The sequence below is a fragment of the Pan troglodytes genome, chromosome 9 (assembly GCF_028858775.2).
Source record: "Pan troglodytes isolate AG18354 chromosome 9, NHGRI_mPanTro3-v2.0_pri, whole genome shotgun sequence".
Classification (NCBI taxonomy): Eukaryota; Metazoa; Chordata; class Mammalia; order Primates; family Hominidae; genus Pan; species Pan troglodytes.
In genome coordinates, this window is record NC_072407.2 from 7,258,817 (window position 1) to 7,279,621 (window position 20,805).

Below are 20,805 nucleotides of genomic sequence, written 5' to 3' on the forward strand. Positions count from 1 at the left end.
TAAAATACTGACAAGGTTCAAAGTCAGGCCTATCAATACCCAGAGACTGTCCTCATTGATTTATAACCTTAGTGCTCCCTGCATAATTGGGTGGGTGCTCTCGAGCTGTGCCAAGCACCCTGATGATGCACAGACAGGCTGGTTCCAGCCTTTTGCTGTGTCACACACTACTGCAGTAAACAGCATGCGCATGTGGAGGGCAAGGACAAAGAATTGGCGCACCCACAACCCAACACTGCCACACTCCCCATGCTGAGGCTGCTGCCACCATCCACATGCACTGGATGGAGTGTCCCCCCCTGGATGTCCACAGCACCAATGACTGTCTTTTGTCCCGATGGATATGGCCTGGCACCAGCTTCCGCAGGCATGAAGCAGGCTCTGGTTTCTGCTTACGCCCTCCTCAGCCAAGGATGGGTAAGCACCTTCGCGTCTGGGTGGTGATTCTTAGTCCAGGTGAACCAGGTGTGGAGGCAGGGTGGCAAGGACAACACTGGGCACTGGGGACAGAAGGCCCCTGCTGTGTTGAGACCACCCCCACAACTCACCCATTAGCCATGCAGATCCTGGACTTGCTGTCTCCAGCGGCAGTTCTGGGCAGCTCGCCAGGGGCCTGCCTGCTGAGCCACTCGCTGTGCTGCTGCCCAGTATGGAACGGCCCTAGGAAAACCTGCAGTGTGTTTATTCATCAGAACCCGAGGGCAGACTGAGCGGCCTTTGTCTAGGGCTCAGCAGGCTCTGCCAGTCTGAGCCTGTCTTTTTCCTACTCAAATACCTCCCAATGTGCCCACACACCAGAGATTAGCCGATAGCCATCAGCATGGGGGAGAAATTCCTCGGCCAGCTGAAGCAGCTCAACTGACCCAAGCACCTAAGTTGTGACCTGCTGAGCAAGCGGCCCTGGCTGGCCACCAGGCCTCCTGCCAAGTGCTGAACATGCAGAACAAGACAGAGAGGGTCTCACTGTTGAGAAAAATTTATTATCAATGTCTCAGAGCCAACGACGACACGAACCTACATGAACACAACTCTTAATTTAGGACCCAAGGGTGACTGTAAACATGATAGGAGCGCTGGGACATTGTCACTGAGGCAGACAGCAGCCACTAGTCCACAATGGTTTAAAAAGTCAGTCCTGTGCCCCCTCACTGGAAGCTTCCATTCTGGGCCATCTGCAGATATTCCTTGTAGAGCTTCTCCTGAGCCTCGAAGAGCTTCTTCAGCTTCTTGGCTTGCCCTTTGCTGAGCTCTTTGCCCTCCATGTCGTGTGTGGGCAGACCCTGAAAACCCAGAGCACAGCGGCTATTGGTCTCTGCACCTGGGTAACCCCAACTCCCCTTTCTTTGCCCTCCCGTCTCAAAGTGTCTATCTCCCTGATGCAGCCATGTCCTCCTGCTTGGACATTCAGTCACCACACTGCTCTGGAGCCAGCACACTCATCTGGCAGTGCTGGCGCCAGCAGCTAAGAATGGGAGAGGGGCGACCAGAGTCTGGGGGTGCTTCCTGCCTAAGGTGAGGGGCACTGTGCCCCTCAGAGCCTACCCATGGCTGAGTTCTGACACAGCTGGCCCAAAGGTACATAGCAAACACATCCAAATGCCAGCAGGGAGGGGCCTAGAGGTTTGGAGGCAGTGGCTGTCAATCGCTATGACAAAGGAAGAAACTGGGGGTAGGAGGCCTATCTGCGCCACGGCACTTCAGCCAGCTTGTGAGGGCCTGGGTGGATCTTGGCCCGGGGCCACAACTCCCAGGGCTAGGGACCAGAGCTCACCACACCAGTGGAGGGGGCCCTGGCACGGGCTTGCCTAGCTGCCTGGGCTGTGGAAGGAGCTCAGTAGTTGGGCCAGGAGGCCCTGGACCTAAAGCGGGTGTCAGATTTGATTCCAAATTTTCTACAGACAGAAAATCTGCTTGTCCAAGGTTGAAAATTCCCGTCCTCCCACTTTAATGTGGTCTGATAAAGTTCTGAATAGAAGAGAAGGATGCTTACATGCTTACATTTTCATCAAACTTGGAGTATTTGTCGGTTTCTGACAAGAACATCTCACTGGGGGGAATCTTCATCTTGGCCAGCTTTGCTGCCTAGAACACGCAACACGGCACAGTCACTGCCCCCGAGCAGCACCTGGGGCTCCACACTGTGAACGACATCTGCTCATACCTCCAGCCCTCAACTTGCTTCCAAGCCCTCAGATTCAGAGTGCTATGAAAGATGGGAAGGGGAAAGCCAAGGTGGAGGGAACATACAAGGAATTTAAAATTAAACCAGATGTTATTTCTACAGGAATAGTGGAAAGCTTACTAGAAAACCTAATAGTAGTAAGTCTATAAATGCTGTCTTGGAGCTTGTGACCACATGGCACAGCCTTCCCCTTGGCCAGGCCTTCCCTGCACCCCATGTGAGAAGGGCCTGGCAGGCCTTGGGTGGTGGAGGCAGAAAGCGGAGCTCTTTCTGTGAGGGTCTGCAGGGGCCTGGCTAAGGTCCACGGAGGCACAGAGAGCCACAGGGCATGGGGTCAGGGTGCACTCCTGCCCAGGAGAGCCCTCACCCCCAAACAAAATGCATTACTTCTTGTTCCTGTTTCCTCCGGGCCGCCTCCTCTTTCTTCTTCCTCTTCTCCTCTTCAACCTGGAGGGTCAATACAGAGCCAGATGAGACAGGGCTGCCTCAGGCTGCTGGGTCTTTCGGAGTGAGAGGTCTAGCCAAACAAGCCCCTCTCCTAGGGCCTGGCATGGAGGGCTGAACTCTGACCAGGCCCTCCCCGCTGTGGGGAGACAAGCCCATGTGCCAGGCAGCACACCGACCCTCTTCCATTCCCTTTGGGGATCCTCGGCGGCACCCCTGGGTGCCTGGCCCTGCCCTAGATGCAAAGGTATGCAGCAGGCAGACAAACAGAACCAATGCTAAAAGATCCAGGCACCACTAACATGAAGAAATGGACCAGCATGGTGAGCCTGGCCCAAGGAGAGAGGATCTGTAAGGCGATGACCAGGACAGCACTGTGAGGGTTACCCTGAGTGGGTCTTGGGGTACCTGGGAAGGAGCAAGAGCCCCAGGGCAGGATGGGGATGGTGGGCGGAGGGCAGCCTTGGGGGCTAGGTGAGGAGACCAGAGCCCACTCCAACCAGCAGGCAGCACCCGGGCGGGGCGAGGACAGTCTGATGCTGCAGGGAGAGCTTATTAGTGGAGCCAGCAGGCTGGGTGCCGGTGAGGGAAGCCCTCGGTTGCTTTGGGAGGTTCTGGCCTGAGCCATTGCATGAACAGACATGCCCTCCACTGACGGAAAAGGAGCAAGTTTGGGGAGTTGAAAATCACATTTTCACCTTTCCTTTGGACAGCCTAGGTTTCAGATGCTTCCCAGCCCAGTGGAGCTATCGGGTAGGCACGCCCTCCATGGCAGGAAGGAGGAACAAGTTTGGGGAGTTGAAAATCACATTTACTTTGGACAGCCTAGATATCAGAGGCTTCCTGGCCCAGTGGAGCTATCAGGTAGGCAACTGGGCAAACTGTTTTTGGGCCACCGGGTACAAGATAGATGGTGGAGAAGCCGCAGGACCAGATAAGGTCTCCTGGGGAGGCGCCACACACAGAGCTGGGGAAAAGAAACCAGGAAGGCACAAAGGTCTCAGAGACTCAGGATGGGGCTGGGGCCAATAGGATCGAGCTCTTTCGAGATAGATGGAGGGAGAGCAGGGTTGGCCGAGGGAAAGGGGCTGAGGTGGGGGAGGAGCTGGGCACTGAGCTTGGAGGAACCAGAGACACAGTGCTCAGGATTTCTGCTTTTTCCCTTTAAAAGTTAGTATGTGTTTATGTGCTGGTGGGAATGGTACAGGGAGAGGCAGGACCCCTCCCCCATGGTGCCTCGGGCCTGGGGATGCCTTCTTGCAGCAGCTTGGTGAGGTAAGAGTCCCTTGGTTGGGAAACAGGAGCTACTAGAAGTCACAGGCCACAGCCAAGGTGGCCAGTGGAAAGGCCAGCACAAAGAGTGCAAGGCCTGTGAGGCTCTGGCCGGGCCACCCTGGCGCTCCTCTTGTCTGTTTCCTGCTTCTGAGCACTCTGCCAGGGAGTGCAGCAAGCCAGGGCGTCTGCACAGCCAGCACCAGGCCACCTCACAGCACAGCACGGCAGGCGAGACCCAAGGCTAGGTGAGTGACTGTGATGGAATGGGGAGGGGCCCTGATGAGGCAGTCACACCAGCCAACCTCACAGGACAAGCCCAGCTCTTCCCAACCTGCCAACCAGGATGGACCTGCAGACCACTCACCACTGTCTAGAGCTTTCCCCAGAGTTCCAGTTTGTTATTCCTCCAAAGCACAGCAAACTCCAGCTACCCACACTTGCATCTGGCATGAGCTCTCCCCTCGTGCCTTGAGCCAGTGCAGGGCTAGGCATAGATGCCTTCCCTGACCTTGTACATCCCATCTATCAATCAACCACCCTGTCGATTCTCCTTCCTCAGTTCCTCCCAGAGCCTCCTTCCTGAGAGCTGTGGCATCCAAACTCGCCCTCCATGGTGGTCTCCTGCTTTAAGCCTCTTGGGGACCCACCTGCTGGTGGCAACAGCCCCCATGGCCCACCTCCCATGGTGTGCACTGGGGGCCCAGGTGCCTCTCATCCTGCTGCCTGCATCCCAGGGTACCCCATGCGCTGTGCCCAGAGATTCTGACATTGCGTTTTTGTTCCTGTTCTTCTGTCCTATTGGGCACCGAGGAACTTGGGCCATCCCTGATCCTGGGGGCGTTGTGGGGTGCAGGTGGGGAGTATGGTGGGAACAGGAGGTGGAGATGCATCAGTAACACGCGCCACCCAGGTGAGGGCAAGGTGGGACTGGGATCTTAACATGTCAGCTTCGGGCCAGGCGCGGTTGCTCAAGCCTGTAATCCCAGCACTTTGGGAGGCCAAGGTGGGTGGATCACGAGGTCAGGAGATTGAGACCAGCCTGACCAACATGGTGAAACCCCATCTCTACTAAAAAAATACAAAAATTAGCTGGGCACAGTGGTGCGTGCCTATAGTCCCAGCTACTTGGGAGGCTGAGGCAGGAGAATCCCTTGAACCCGGGAAGTGGAGGTTGCAGTGAGCCAAGATCGTGCCACTGCACTCCAGTCTGAGCAACAGAGTGAGACTCCATCTCAAAAAAAAAAAAAAAAAAGTCAGCTTCACAGTTTGCCAAAAGTGACTGGTTTTCACTTAAACTGAGGGAATAATCTTTTTAAAAGAGATCCTTCATTAGAAGATACTAGTTAATTTTTCTTTCTGACATTTATAAATACTGGGATTTTAATAAAAGTGTAAACATCAATGCTTAAAAAGTAAACTATGTAATAATCGCAATGGTTTTTACATTTTCAACAAATATCACACTTAAGTCATTTTCACTTTACTCACCCGTCTCTTTTCTTCTCTCTCTTTTAATAAGGTGTTTCTGTCTACCAGTTTCACCACTGTGGGCAGTCCTGCAAAATAAACTGCGTGTGAGAAGAGGCTGGGCTCTGTGGGCCGTCCCCACTGCGGGGCCAGCCCTGCCCTGCCCTGCCCTGCCCAGACCATGCGGTGCTGCCCAGTCAGAGCGAGGGCCCACTGGAGAAAAACAAACAAAAACCTCCATAGCAGCAGTGAAGCACAGGAGAACATTTTGGTTTGTGTGTGTGTGATTTTTTTTTTTTTTTTTGAGACGGAGTCTTGCTCTGTCATCCAGGCTGGAGTGCAGTGGCACGATCTCAGCTCACTGCAACCTTTGCCTATCGGGTTCAAGCAATTCTCGTGTCTCAGCTGCCCAAGGAGCCCACACCCAGCTAATGTTTTGTATTTTAGTGGAGACGGGGTTTCACCATGTTGCCTAGGCTGGTCTCGAACTCCTGAGCTCAGGTAATCCGCCCACCTCAGCCTCCCAAAGTGCTAGGATACAGGTATGAGCCACCACACCTGGCGAGAACATTTTGTAACGAGAAGGTAGGAAGGTCTTGCCAGCCAGGAGTAGGAAAATAGGACATGACATCTGAGATTTAAAATTACCAGGGGCAGAGTGGAAGAGTGGAATTGGAGGGTTCGTAACACAAAGAAATGATAAATGCTTGAGGTGATGGACATCTCAGTTACCTAGATTTGATCATAGTACCTCATACGCATGTATCCAAATATCACAACACATAGCCCATAAATATGTACAACTATTATGTATCCATAAAAACTGAAACTAAGGCTGGGCATGTGGCTCATGCCACTTTAGGAGGCCGAGGTGGGCAGATTACTTGAGGTCAGGAGTTCGACACTAGCCTGGTCAACACAGTGAAACCCCGTCTCTACTAAAGATACAAAAATTAGCCGAGCGTGGTGATGGGCGTCTGTAATCCCAGCTACTCGGGAGGCTGAGGCAGGAGAATCGCTTGAACCCGGGAGGCAGAGGTTGCAATGAGCCGAGATCGCGCCACTGTACTCCGGCCTGGGCGACAGAGCGAAACTCTGTCTCAATAAATAAATAAATAAAAATTGAAAATAAAAAACAAAAAAATTAACTTTCTGTGGAACAAAAAGACCTCCACGAAGTGGGAGAACAAGCATGCAATCTGTTGACAGTGTACAGGATACAGGCTGGTTCCTCAGCTGAGAGCTTCAAAGGCGGTAGCAACAGGGGCAGCGGGCAGCCAGGCCCCTAGGGGAGATGATGCGCAGGGGAGGTGACGCCACCACACGCAGCAGTGGGAAGGAGCTACGGGGTGCTCCCCTGCCCCTGCCAGGCTGGCCAGCGTGGGAATGGCGCCGGGGGACCCATGGGGCTGCCACTTTGGGATTCTGCATCAGCAATCATGATGCATGAGCCTCAGCCCAGCCCCGGGAGCTCTCCTTGTGACACCTCTCCAAGCTCCTGGTAACTTCGTAGCAAACAGCAAGGGCTCACCCACCTTCGTGGTCTTCAAACCGCACCCCAAGCTCGGGCAGGATGTCGTCCCGCAGGGCATCGCTGAGCTGCAGAATCTCAGGGACTGTAGGAGAAGCAGAGCAGTTCCCTCAGACATGGAGGAGCCAGGGCCCACACAACGAGTGCCTCCTCCAGTGCTGGGGAGGGAGGGGCCGCGGCCCACAGAACAAGTGCCTCCGCCAGTGCTCAGGAGGGAGGGGCCACGGCCCACAGAACGAGTGCCTCCTCCAGTGCTGGGGAGGGAGGGGCCGCGGCCCACAGAACAAGTGCCTCCTCCAGTGCTCAGGAGGGAGGGGCCACGGCCCACAGAACGAGTACCTCCTCCAGTGCTTGGGAGGGAGGGGCCAGCAGCTTGATTGGCTGCAGAAGCCCAGAGACTAGTGTCTCCCGTAAGCCCAGGGGCTGTTCCGGGGGTGCAGGGCAGAGCCAGGAGGAAGCATAGCACACTGGCTGCTGGAAGCGGTTCTTCCAGGAAATGGACACAAGTTGGGCCGATAGCAGGGGTGGGAGGGTCAGGACAGGCCTGGGGGTCCCTTCGGGTGCTAACACTCTTCATCTGAGGCAGTTTCTCTGTTGGTGCCAGAATCAGCTTTCTTACAGAAGGACCATTTAGACTCAAGCCCTAAGGACTTGGTTCCCAAATGCACACAGGACTGGGATGGGGGTCCTGACTGGGACCCAGGAGAGCTGAGTCCCAGGACCACTAAGGAGCTCTAGCTCTGTGAGAATCAGCCCTCCCAGGGCTGAAGTGCACGCAGCTGTAAAGGCAGGGGTGAGCGGTGGGGGTGGACCGCAGGTTGCTTCCCAAGACTGTGCTCACCTCTGCCTCTGACTGGGGACCTGACCCAGCTGGGAGGGTGAAAGGAGGCATGACAGGGAGGGCGACTGTGACCTCCATCACATGGGGAGGGAGCTTCGCTTGGAAACCCATGTGTCTGTGGCTGACTTCAGACCGCAGCAGTGCAGACTTGCCCGGCATCCCACGGTTCTCCTAGTGGGCTCCTCACGCAGTCTCTACCAGACGCCCCCTCTGTGTCTCTGCTCTGCCTGAGTTTTCCCGTTCCCAGCCCATGCACAATGCCCAGGTAGGGAACAGGACATAAGAAGTTTTGGGTGTTACAGGGTAAATGGGATGCCAACCTATCTCAGAAAGACTCCAGAGTATCAGGTGATGTGACAGCATCTCCTAGACTACATCAACAGGACAGATGCTTGCTGCTCTACAAGTGACAACTTTCTGCTCTGAAATCTGACCTTGGGTTTGCTGGAATCACCACACCCTTTAGTTTTCTTCTGGCCCCTCAGCTTGCTGCGCCCAACTGTGCTAGGCGGGCAGGTGCCCTGCCCCCCAGCCTGCTGGGACCCCCACCATCCCACCCCATCCTCCTGCCTGCCCTGCCTTTGGGCAGCACTGACCATGCACATGCTGCCATTCTCGTCTGTCCTTTTCCTGCTGTGTCCTCATGACTGAGACCCCTAGAGCTCCTTGCTGGGCACCCCACACCTTCATTCACTGCTAGATAAAATATTCACATATCCGGGCAGGCGTGGTGGCTCATGACTGTAATCCCAGCACTTTTGGAGGCTGAGGCGGGTGGATCACAAGGTCAGGAGATCGAGACCATCCTGGCCAACATGGTGAAACCCCATCTCTACTAAAAATACAAAAACTATCTGGGTGTGGTGGCATATGCCTGTAATCCCAGCTACTCGGGACGCTGAGGCAGAAGAATCGCTTGAACCAGGGAGTCGGAGGTTGCAGTGAGCCAAGATGACACCACTGCACTCCAGCCTAGCGACAGGGCAAGACTCCATCTCAAAAAAAAAAAAAAGAAAATTGCATATCCTTGGGCTTCAAGGCCCCGCTCATAAGCACAGCCACTTTGGGCAGCTTCCGGAGTTTCAACCTCCCCAGGCAGAGACCTAGGGGAACAATGGCCTTTATATTTGTCTGCAGTATCATTCTTGGGAACAGGCCCTCCTCAGCCACCTGAGGAGCAGCTGACTGGGGCATGAGCTGAGGTAGGTGCCTGCCCTTCACTCTTTGAAAGCCACCCCTGGATAGCACCCTCATTAGAAGGAAGGCAAGCCAGCACCTGTGGTCACTGTCACGGGTGTCATGGGAGGCCACAAGGCCAGCACCCCAGCCCACCCGCCATGGGTGATCATCAGAGCAGGCACCAAGAAAGCCTCCCAGGCCACACTCCCTGGGGGAAAGGGACACACGCCGTACCCCTCAGGCCCACACCGACCTCTGGGTCTGGATTCTGAGGAGCTGAGGAAGAAGCCTCTGTGGCTTCTGTTAGCAGAGCTGGGGCAGAGGAGCAGACAATGACATCATCATCAGGGATTTACTGAAGAGAAATGTGGGCTACAAAGATAACGCAAAGGTGATGAGAATTCTTCCATGGAAGAATAGACAGATCAGGGCCCATCCATCCATGGAATATGATTTGGCCATTAAAAAGGCAGGAGGTCCTGACACAGGCTGCAACATGGATAGACCTGAGGACACCGTGTTCAGCGAAATAAGCCAGACACAGGACAAACACTGTGTGACTCCACTCATGTGGGGTCCCTGGAGTAGTCAAATCCACAGAGACAGAAGTAGAGGGTGGGCACTAGGGGCTGAGGGAGGGGATGTGGAGTTGCTGTTCCATGGGGACAGAGTTCCAGTTTGGGAAAAGGGAAGAGTTCTGGAGATGGACGGTGGCGGCTGCACAACACTGTAAATGTCCCTAATGGCACTGAGCTGTGTATTTTAACATAATGAAAACAAAAATGTGGCGATGGGGAAATGGCATCATCTCCCCAGTGCAGAGGGCCCTGGCCCAGCCCCTGGCTTTCTCACTTCAGTGCCTCTCTCCTGGTCAAACCCTGAACCCACTGCCCTCCTTGCCAGGCCTGTGCTCTCTAGCTGACTGGACCATGGGGGTATTTCCAGGGGAAACAGTTTCTTTTTCGTCTGTCTGTGGAGCATCTGGCCTGGGCCAAGCAGATCCCAGCTGATCTGAGGGCCACCCCTGAGCTTGTTATACACTCACTTTCTCTTTGGCCAGCCATGAGATGTTAACAGTGAATAACAAAACAGTCACTATTTGCTGCTGCTGGGGAGAAAGGGTGATTGCACCAGAGCCACCTCTAACACGCTGCCCCATCAGAAGGTCTGAGGCCCCTGGATCCCCAGGGTCTCTGGCTCACAAGGCACATATGGGATGATGTACAGGGTAGGGATCACCACCACCTTAACCTGGGGCCACATCACCCATCTACCTGCTCCAAGCAACAAAACAAAAGTGAAAAGCAAACAGAAAGCAAAACCTAACTACTTCCAATGCTGGCTGGCTGGTGCCACTCTCCAGGTCTGAGCAAGCCCTGTCCTGGTCAGTGCCACCGAGCAGGAGCTTGTGCCTGGCCAGTCCCCCTTTAGTGCCCTCCCGGGGCTGTGGCATGCCAGGGAAGCCAAGGCCACATGCACAGTCTTGTATGACCCCAGGGAGCTGGGGCCCGGGCTCGGCCTTCGATGTCCCCCAGAAGGCAGGTGGAAATGCCCAGGCTGCCTCCAGGAATGGTCTTCCCAAGCCCACGACCCCAGCGATGCCACTAAGTTAGTGCTGCCAAGATTGCTGGAGAGCCCTGCGCTGGTCCTGAATAGGCTGGTCCAGGCTTGGTTCAGTTTGATTCCAGTGCTTTGAAATGCTGAGGGCATCAGGTGTTGGAAAGGGGCGATGGTGCTTATGTGGTCAGGTCAAGTGCGCCCACCGCTGCCTGTTAGGGGCTCAGTCAGGCCCAGGCCCCTCTCCAGAGCACTTGTGGCAGCCCAGCAGCCCAGCAGCCCGGCCAGCCTCTCCTCTCACCCAGTGTCCTGCACTCTCCTGCAGCCTGTGGAGCTCCGAGCTCCCGAAACTCTTTCCTGCCCTCCTGCCTCCTGCTCCACTGTCCCCTGCCCGAAACAGGCCCAGATTCGGCTCCTCCGCCTCTCGGCCCCTCCACCCACCCAGGCTTCCTGATCCTTCCTCAAGGTGCAGCTTCTCCTAGAGGCTTGCTGGGTCTCTGTCTGCTCTGTCTTCAGCATGCCCTGCCTGGATGCTGCCCCACTGTGACCCTCCATGATGGGCTCTGCACAGATGGGGACCAGGTGGATCCTAGGTCAGACTTCCCACCACACAGAGGCCCCCTGGGGAGGGAGAATTAGCACAGCAGGTGATGGAGTAGCACTCGAGGTCAGTGTGACCCGGCCAGGGCTCTCCTTTCCTCTTTTGGAGGATCATGGTGGTAAATGAGGCAATGTGCAGAAAGCAGTGGGCAGGGCCCAGCACATCCTAAGTCCTCAGTGTGTGTTCCCAGCTGTGCTGTTACTCACCACTTCAGAACCACTCACAGGAAGAAGCAAAGGCCTGCCTGACGCTGCTTGTTGCTGTGTTTAACACTTTCTTAAAACTGGCAGTCAAAACGAATGCTCAGATTCAGCACTTTCTAAGTCTTAAACCACACACATCTCAGAAATGTCAAAAGATGAAGGAATGGCCAGGCGTGGTGGCTCACGCCTGTACTCCCAGCACTTTGGGAGGCCGAGGCGGGTGGATCACGAGGTCAGGAGATCGAGACCATCCTGGCCAACATGGTGAAACCCCATCTCTGCTAAAAAAAAAAAATACAAAAAATTAGCCGGGCGTGGTGGTGGGCGCCTGTAGTCCCAGCTACTCAGGAGGCTGAGGCAGAAGAATGGTGTGCACCTGGGAGGCGGAGCTTGCAGTGAGCCGAGATCGCGCCACTGCACTCCAGCCTGGGAGACAGAGTAAGACTCCATCTCAAACAAACAAACAAACAAAAAGATGAAGGAATGGCTGCTTATGGACAGTGAGGGGCCACTGTGTGAACCCCAAGTTCAAGCATTCATCTGGCATGCCTGAGCAGAAAAGGGAACCCTGGAAGCTGCAGCTCGGCTCCACTCTGCAGCAGGAACGAGTCACACCTCAGCGCACCCAGCCTACCAGGTCACCAGGAACAAAAATAAGCCCCAGTGTGAGCCAAATGGCAGGTGGTGACTGGGCTGGTCAGAGGACCCACCATTCTGCCTCGGCTCAGAGAAGGAGAGGCAAATCAACCCTGGCCCATCATATCACATCCTCGGTCCCCACTGCCCACTCAGCTGCACTCACTCGAGGATTCTGCCCTGCAGGGACATGTGGGGCTGTGGTGACTGGGGTGTGTGGTGCGAATGCACCTGGTGGGTCCAGGCCCGGGATGCCGTTCAACACCCTGTGGTGCACAGGGCAGCCTTCCCAGAGGATGATCCGGCCTGAACGCCATAGTGCCTCGGGGGAGACGCCCGGGTACGGGGAGCCCAGTGAGGGGAGTGGCTCCCACACTCCTTCCAGCAACTGGTCCTCACCTTTTTGCTCTCGGGCAATCTTCCGCACTCCTTCTCGAAATTCTGATAACACCTGAAGGTAGGGCATGACTGTGGCCTCGAGCTGCGGAAAGAACAGTTTTGGTTCACTGAGAGCTGCTCACACTCCCATATTCATAACTGAATAATAGCTCAGTGGCTGCGACACAGGGCAGGGACTGGCATGGGCAGTGCTGCTGTGCACATTACAGCTGTGACCGGCATCGCAGAGCCTGGACGCTCTCGTCCCTGACACACGGTCCCTGCTAGGTGTGCGAGTCACACAGACTCTCAGGCCAGAGAGCATGAAGTGAGCTTCCTTTCTACTGCAGCAGGTGGGTCTGCTGCCGCTCTGCCCAGCTGCTGACAGGCCCTGCTTTCCTCAGGTCAGACATGCTGCTGTGAAACAGCTTGTCTTTATGGTTTCAGAGGGGCCAGCTCTGGGAGGGACTATTTCCTAAGGAGCCCCAGGACATCACTCCCCAGGCTGGGGCCTTACCTATGCTGAGGCTGGCGGCTCCCGGGCCGTGCTTTCGTCTGATCTGTGGTCACACATACACTTGTTTAAGATGAATGATCTCCATTAAGCACCTACTATCTACATGCACATTAGCAGCTACACGTAGATTCACCACCCACAGTAACACTGGGGAGGCGGCCACAGGATAGAAAAACCTTTCTACTATATTTCCCTTTTTTTTTTTAAGACGGAATCTTGCTCTGTTGCCAGGCTGGAGTGCAATGGTGTGATCTCGGCTCACTGCAACCTCCGCCTCCCAGGTTCAAGCGATTCACCTGCCTCAGCCTCCCGAGTGGCTGGGATTACAGGCAAGCGCCACCACGCCTGGCTAATTTTTGTATTTTCAGTAGAGATGAGGTTTCACCACGTTGGCCAGGATGGTCTCAATCTCCTAACCTTGTGATCTGCCCGCCTTGGCCTCCCAAAGCATTTCCCCTTTTTTTTTGAGATGGAGTTTTGCTCTCGTTGCCCAGACTGGCATGCAATGGCGATCTCGGCTCACCGCAACCTCCGCCTTCCAGGTTCAAGCGATTCTCCTGCCTCAGCCTCCCGCGTAGCTGGGATTACAGGCATGCGCCACTACGCCCAGCTAATTTTGTATTTTAAATAGAGACAGGGTTTCTCCATGTTGGTCAGGCTGGTCTCGAACTCCCGACCTCAGGTGATTCACCCACCTCAGCCTCCCAAAGTGCTGGGATTACAGGCGTGAGCCACCGTGCTGTGCTAGCATTTCTCTGTTTTTAATAGGACAGAAAAGGTTTTAGGCTTTTGAGCAAGGTTGCTCCCTGCCCCTTAGCTGATTCAGCAGCTCAGTAACCAAAATAAAAACATTAGCAAGTGCTGGCTGGGCGTGGTGACTCACAACTGTAATCCCAGCACTTTGGGAGGGCGAAGTGGGTGGATCATGAGGTCAGGAGTTCAAGACTAGCCTGGCCAACATAGTGAAACCCCGTCTCTACTAAAATACAAAAAAAATTAGCCGGGCATGGTGGTGCATGCCTGTAGTCCCAGCTACTCAGGAGGCTGAGGCAGGAGAATGACTTGAACTCGGGAGGCAGAGGGTACAGTGACCGGAGATCGCGCTACTGCACTCCAGCTGTGGAAAGAAGAGTTTTTGTTCACTGAGAGCTGCTCACACTCCTATATTCATAACTGAATAATAGCTCAGCGGCCACGACACAGGGCAGGGACTGGCATGGGCGACAGAGTGAGACTCTGTCTCAAAAACAGAAACACACAAATTTAGCAAGTGCAAAAGTCAGGCAGGCTAACAAGCCCTTAAGTCTAAGCCAAGCTCCCTGAGACCCAATTCTGCATCTGAACTTTGGACTTCTTGGGGGTTTTCGATCTGTATCTCCACCCACCACACAGCCAGCCCAGACAAGCCTTGGGGAAGGACAGAAAGGGAGGCATTCACCCCACTGCTAGGCTCAGTTCCAGCCCTAGGGGCACTGGAGGGGAACTCTCAGAATGGCTGCAGGGGTCTGTCTCAAGAACGCCTGGGGCTGCAACCCCCACCTGAGCATGCTAGCAGGTGGCCGTGTGGCGACGCTGAGGTGGTACAAGATGTAGGAACTGCCTCCCTTGCTCCTAAAACCATCTGGATTTGGAAGTTAATCCATGAACGTCAAATGGCCATGATGTGTGGGCACAGGACGTTTTGTCAGCAGGCTCACCATTCGCCGCAGCTGCTTCTTCGCAATCAGCTGACTGCAAAGGCCAAATGAGGCTGCCTGGGGGATGCGGATGCGTGTCCACAGCACGCTGAAGGCACCCCGACAACCACAGCAGCCGTTAAGATGAAAAACACTGCAGTTCAAAGGCAGGCTGACTTTAACCCAGGAGGTGTGTTTTGGTTTTTTGTTTTTAAAGAAAATAAATATCTTAGTATCATTTGCGCAAGAGAACAAAGAAGCTATGTGGGTTTTCTTAAAAGCATCAAAGAAGGTTCATATCAGGAAGTCTCAGAAATACCCCACCAACTACCACAACCAAGCTAGCTAGCGCTAAGGCTGGCAAAAGGCATCAGGCACATGGGCTAGGTGCTCTGGCAGGACTTCTTACAACACGGACTGTTTTCTCTTTGCAAGTTGGTTCCTGGGGGAGCATCTGTAAGCTCCATCCGCATGGGGGCTCTTCACACCACTTGTCATTAGGAAACAGGATTTTAAAAAGGTTTTGCATTTTGACTTTGTATTAAGCTCCTGTTTTAATTAAAATTACAGTTGTTATATTTAAATATTTAGATTTGCATTCTAATCGAATAGTTAAAGAGCATTCTTGACCTGGGAGCAGGTGGAAGTCCATCTTTAAGAAGCCTGACTGTGGGTGTGTCACACGGGACAGGGGTTCTACAGCAGAAGGATATGACTGACAGTGTGTGTCTGCTCACATGCCAACTGCAAACAGAAGCCAGCAACAGACTGCCAGGGTGTTCTGGATGGATTTTCTCACCGCACAGACCCACTAGACAGGGGGCTCTACAGGATGACCTCCCCCTGACCTGTGGGCCACAGCTCTGGGGCAGGGGGTCCTGGCTCAGGCCATGTGGACCGACCTGGGCTCAGGGTCAGGACTGGGCCTGTTAGGGCATATGCCCAGCCCCATGGGGACCGAGGCAGACAGTGGCGTATCTCCCCATCAGTGTAAATTCTGTGCTGTTTGTGAACTCTGCAGCCTTTCGATGAAGCATTTACTGAATACAGGTCAGTATATGTGATGAAGTCACGTGTGTTCATGATGCCAAGTGGCCGCAGCAAAATGCAAATAAGCAGCGGCCTATGTAGTTGGGGTCCAAGACCAAGCTCATGGGACAGCACAATGGCAAAGTGCCCCAAACCAACAGTCACAACCAAAGCAGACCCTCCACACCGGCAGGGCAGCTGACCACACTCAGCACTCTCAGAGCCAGAATTGCCATTTAGCTCGAGGCGCTGTCCGGAAGGGTCTGGTGTGGGTGGGCAGACAGAGGAGGGGCAGTTCAGAGGGACACAGAGGGGTAGGGAGTGGGGAGGGAGCAGGTGCAGAAGGCAGGACCCTGCATGCTACTCACACTGAGGCTGGTTCCAGGCCCTCCGACCGGGAATCCCAGGGAGCTGTCCTCTTCTACGGCCCCAAAGATCTAGGAAAAGAAACAGATGGGACCTGAAGCTGCGGCAAGATGAAGGCGGCATGTGGCGAGCAGCTGTGAGCTGTGTTCCTCGTTCACGGGAGGGGGTGCCCCAAGACCAGGAAAGAGATGGTAGCAGCAGCTCCAGGAGCCCCAGAAACCCGAGCCTGAGGGTGCCCTCATTGCTCCAGGATGGCCCTGACTCACAGCTACCCTCTCCAGCTCTGTTTCAGCCAGAAGCCACTGGAGCCCAACAACAAGGAAAGAGGAGGAGAGGGGAGGGGAGTTGAGTCCAGGCCCTGCTGGCCTTTCAAGGTGCACTGTGGGGAAGGGCTCTGCACAGGATGTGTTCAGAGAGGAGGCCTTGTCCCTGGTTTTGCTTCTCTTTTTTTTTTTTGAGATGGAGTCTCACTCTGTCGCCCAGGCTGGAGTGCAATGGCGCAATCTTGGCTCACTGCAAGCTCCGCCTCCTGGGTTCATGCCATTCTCCTGCCTCAGCCTCCCGAGTAGCTGGAACTACAGGCACCCGCCACCATGCCTGGCTAGTTTTTTGTATTTTTTTTAGTAGAGACGGGGTTTCACCGTGTCAGTCAGGATGGTCTCCATCTCCTGACCTTGTGATCCGCCCGCCTTGGCCTCCCAAAGTGTTGGGATTACAGGTGTGAGCCACAGCGCCTGGCGTGGTTTTGCTTTTCAAACTCCAAGATGGGAGTAGAGGGAAATGGAGTCAAAGGAAAGAAATAGCTCTGAGTAAGGGACAACTATATGGATGTTACTTGTTTTTGTCTGGTTTTGAGACAGGGTCTCCCCTCTATTGCCCAGAGTGGAGTGCAGTAGTGCAATCACGCCTCACTATTCAACCTCCTGGGCTCAAGCGAGCCCCTCACCTCAGCCTCCCAAGCAGCTGGAAAACAGGTGTGTGCCACCATACCTGGCTAATTTTTAATATATTTTATAGACCCAGGGTCTCACTATGTTGTCCAGGCTGGTTTTGAACTCCTGGGCTCAAGTGATACACTCACCTGGCCTCCCACAGTGTTGGATTATAGATGTGAGCCACTGTGCTCCGCTTATGGGTGTTATTTCTAACGCGTGAAAAGCACACCAGGAACCAAAGAGGACAGAAGCGTGTCTCCACGTCTCAGAGGTGCTGGGCACCAGGCACAGCACTAGGGGGCACCAGAGGCCTCTGTTCTCCCAGTCCTGGGGCCTGGCTCCTGTGTCCACACAGGCTGAGGGATACGCCTGCCTGGGGCCTGGCTTACCTTCAGCATATGGGTGAGGTACAGGGCGATGTTCTCCAGCAGAGCCTGGTTGGGCCTCTTCCTCATGGCTTTCCGGGCTGCCATATAGAGGTTGCACTGACTGACCAAGGCCCGCATCTCTTCCATGACGGTGCGGGTGTCAACATTGTCACAGAGGGCTTTGTGAATTGCTGTCTTCTTGTCATAAAAGCTGAGCAACAAAGAGGAAGGAATGTGAAGTCAGACCTGAAAACACACCATAGAAATTCCCCATGTGGCCAGGCGCAGTGGCTCACGCCTATATTCCCAGCACTTTGGGAGGCTGAGGTGGGCGGATCACCTGAGGTCGGGAGTTCGAGACCAGCCTGACAAACATGGAGAGACCCCACCTCTACTAAAAATCTGAAATTAGCCAGGTATGGTGGCGCATGCCTGTAACCCCAGCTACTCGGGAGGCTGAGGCAGGAGAATCACTTGAACCCGGGAGGTGGAGGTTGTGGTGAGCTGAGATCACGCCACTGCACTCCAGCCTGGGCAACAAGGGCGAAACTCCGTCTCAAAAAGAAAAAACGAAAAAGAAATTCTCCATGCACTTCAACAACCAGAGCAGCTCCCATTAGCGGAGCCGCCTATCCTGAATTAATTCTGCACAATGTACGACAGTGTCCCCAGCCCTTCCTCGACAGTCCAGGACACATGGTGGCCAAGATGCAAGGCTAGGCATAGAACATGGGCATGCTCAAAAACCCCAAAGAAATGGCACCACCTTACTTCTTATTCAGTTCTGCTTCTTCTTCTCCCCACTTCTCAAACTGACCAGTGATGTCAACAGGAGCACGAAGGATATCTTTCACATTTAAGAAAAACTCCTGAAGTTAGAAAAATCGGTTTAACAGCATTTAGGCAACTTTTCCATCCTGAAATATCTGTTACAACTTTCTACTGCTGTGATTTTATTTTTGGTAAAAATCTGAAAGACCAGAATTACACAAGTGGTCAGAAAGAAAGGAAAAGATATTTCTTTGACAGAAACATGTTCTTGCTTTAGGTTTACAGATGCTCATTTGGTGGAAAGTACAAGTCAGAAGGACGTGCACTGCAGTGACTAGGAGGATGAGGCCTCTGTCCACTCTGCTGAGCCGTCAGCCATTTCAGGAGTGGCCCCGAGCCTGTTATACCCACTAGCATGGAGGTGCTTCCACCCATGTGCTGGTCTCCATTAGAGACATCGGGAGGCTGGTGCACCTATCACCACTGCACAAGGTGCCCACTGTGCAGGGGAGGCCGCTCCACCAACCTCCAGGAAGGGGCTGGGGACTCACATTCAAGAACTTCTCATATTGAAGCGCTGACTCCATGGTGTTGCTGGAGTAGTCCAGGGTGTCCTTCCACGAGTGCATGAGGAAGGCCAGCCGCAACTGCCGTGCTGTGGGGGGACACAAGACAGCAACGCCCTTATTCTCCCGAGTGCTACAGCCATTACGCATGTATGAGAAGGTGGTTGGGGGTCTGTGGGAGAAGCCAGTGTATACCTGAGTGCTTTTTCAAGGCATCTTTAATGGTGATGAAGTTTTTTAGTGACTTTGACATTTTGCAGCCTGCAATGGTCAGGTGGCCTGTGTGCAGGAAGTACCTGACCCAGCAGTCGTTTTCAAAGTAGGCCTGCGTGGAAAGAGACAAAGGATGTCAACAGTCATGTGTTACTGGGGCCGCCTCCTGCCACCTGCACTGTCTGCTGCCTTGTTGGTGCTGTCCACAGGCAGGAGCTGCGTTTTCCAGGTGGCGCAGGCAGGGCTTGGAAGGACAGCCCAGGTTAATAAGCCAGCAGGTAACACAACTGGTTCAAATCCAGGCTGGTCTGTTGCCAAAGGCCAGGCTGTCAATGCGGAAACCACACTAAATGATCAGGGTTCAGATTCCACCCACAAGCCCCGATGAAGGTGTCAAGTTCTAGTGAGAGAGGCCCTTCTGAGGCCTGGGCTGACTTTTCCTCCACTGCAGTACGAACACTGTGCTCTTGCACCTGACAAGGGGACCCTGTTTTCACCTACCTCCGACTGCGCCAGCTCATTGTCATGGTGGGGGAACCGGAGGTCGAACCCACCTCCGTGAATGTCCATCGAAGCCCCTAGGAGGGTGCCTGCCATGGCCGAGCACTCGATATGCCAGCCCGGACGACCCTGGAGAAAGCCGAACACACAGTGACTGACCAGCCTACCCACTTGTCCAGGCCTTTATCACTTATCACTCCAAGTTGATGGCCCTTACATCCTCTGAACTTTATTGGAACAAGCGTTAAATCCCGCACATGAAAAGACTAAGGGAAGGCTGGGCGAGATGGCTCACACCTATAATCCCAGCACTTTGCGATGCCGAGGCAGACGGATCACCGGGTCAGGAGTTCAAGACCAGCCTGGCCAACATGGTGAAACCCCGTCTCTACTAAAAATACAAAAAAATACAAAAATTAGCTGAGCATGGTGACGTATGCCTGTAATCCCAGCTACTCAGGAGGCTGAGGCAGGAGAATTGCTTGAACCGGGACCAGGAGGCAGAGGTTGCAGTGAGCTGAGATCGCGCCACTGCACTCCAGCCTGGTGACAGAGTGACACTCTGTCTCAAAAAAAAAAAAAAAAGACTAAGGATAGCCTTCTTTGGTGAAGTTCATAAACCGGTCCTATGTGGGCCGAGGTTTAGGTGAAGTTACTGAATTACATCCAGACCTCTGAGCCCTTGACAGCTGCAGATGGTCACGCCCCTTCCTAGGGTACCCTGCAGTCAACAACTCCTGTCACCGGGAAGATCAGAACTCATCCTACACCCTGGGGCCTGGAATACTCAGAGTCACAGAACACAAGAACCAAGAAGCCTCCATGGACGTCTACTCTGATCACATCTCCACTTACAGACCAGAAAACAGAAATCCCAGGAGGGAAGTGATTTGTCCAGAGACTCAGGGAGTCTCCATGATGTCCAGGTCCCCGGGGCCAGGCAGCCTGTGCTGCACCAGCACCAGGCTCTGGCCCAGTGACAACATCCTTCGCACACAGAGCGGCCCTCTGCTGGGGGCCTGAGAGTGTGGCTGGCGCCAGTGCCCCTGTCCAAGCCCCACACCTTCTAGGCCACTCGCTCACCTTTCCCCAAGGGCACGGCCAGGACGGTTCTCCGGGCTTAGAGGCCTTCCATAAGGCAAAGTCATTGGGAGAGCGCTTCTCACTCAGGCGGTCTGCAGAGATGCTCAGGTCACCTGCAAACACGAGGGACGCCAGGCAAGGTCACTCAGCAGCACCCACAGACCCACATGTCTCACTTCAAGGCCATCCACGGTGCCTAATGGGCAGTCCTTCTGACTAACTTCTGTTTATTAACTTGGCTCAAGCATTTCTTCAAGTTAACTATGTATTACCAGATTCTGGTGTTGACCCAGTGTCTAGATTTACAAAACGGTTCATAATCCCCAAAGTCACCAGCTTATATACCTGGCTGACTTGAGGCCACATCTGGGGTCTCCGTAAGACATTCACCTTCCTGCTGCCTTCTCACGGCATTAGCCCACCAGTGTCTAGGACAAGTGATAAGAACCCTGGGCTAAAGCTAGGAGGTGACATAGTGGTGCAGCC

General features: G+C 54.2%; 1 protein-coding gene across 31 annotated transcripts in view; it reads right to left on the minus strand.

Moving 5' to 3' along the window:
- Window positions 1–960: 960 nt before the first annotated feature.
- Window positions 961–20,805, minus strand: part of CARS1 (cysteinyl-tRNA synthetase 1) — a 56,478-nt gene continuing 36,633 nt past the window's right edge. For 4 of the 31 annotated variants that reach the window (XR_010147432.1, XR_010147445.1, XR_010147442.1 and 1 more), the window contains 13 exons: window positions 20,320–20,432; window positions 19,237–19,365; window positions 18,718–18,847; window positions 18,508–18,611; window positions 17,957–18,054; window positions 17,207–17,396; window positions 15,885–15,953; window positions 12,316–12,397; window positions 6,904–6,984; window positions 5,390–5,457; window positions 2,570–2,629; window positions 1,991–2,203; window positions 961–1,280 (listed from right to left, as the gene is read on the minus strand). Coding sequence is in view for 15 of the 31 variants with exons in the window: in XM_003312864.5 (XP_003312912.3) it covers window positions 1,146–1,280; window positions 1,999–2,082; window positions 2,570–2,629; window positions 5,390–5,457; window positions 6,904–6,984; window positions 12,316–12,397; window positions 15,885–15,953; window positions 17,207–17,396; window positions 17,957–18,054; window positions 18,508–18,611; window positions 18,718–18,847; window positions 19,237–19,365; window positions 20,320–20,432 (1,343 nt within the window). In the remaining 16 variants the exon portion in view is untranslated. The remainder of the gene's footprint in view (window positions 1,281–1,990; window positions 2,204–2,569; window positions 2,630–5,389; window positions 5,458–6,903; window positions 6,985–12,315; window positions 12,398–15,884; window positions 15,954–17,206; window positions 17,397–17,956; window positions 18,055–18,507; window positions 18,612–18,717; window positions 18,848–19,236; window positions 19,366–20,319; window positions 20,433–20,805) is intronic. The other 27 variants (XM_003312864.5, XM_001155829.6, XM_063783723.1 and 24 more) reach the window with 13 other exon arrangements.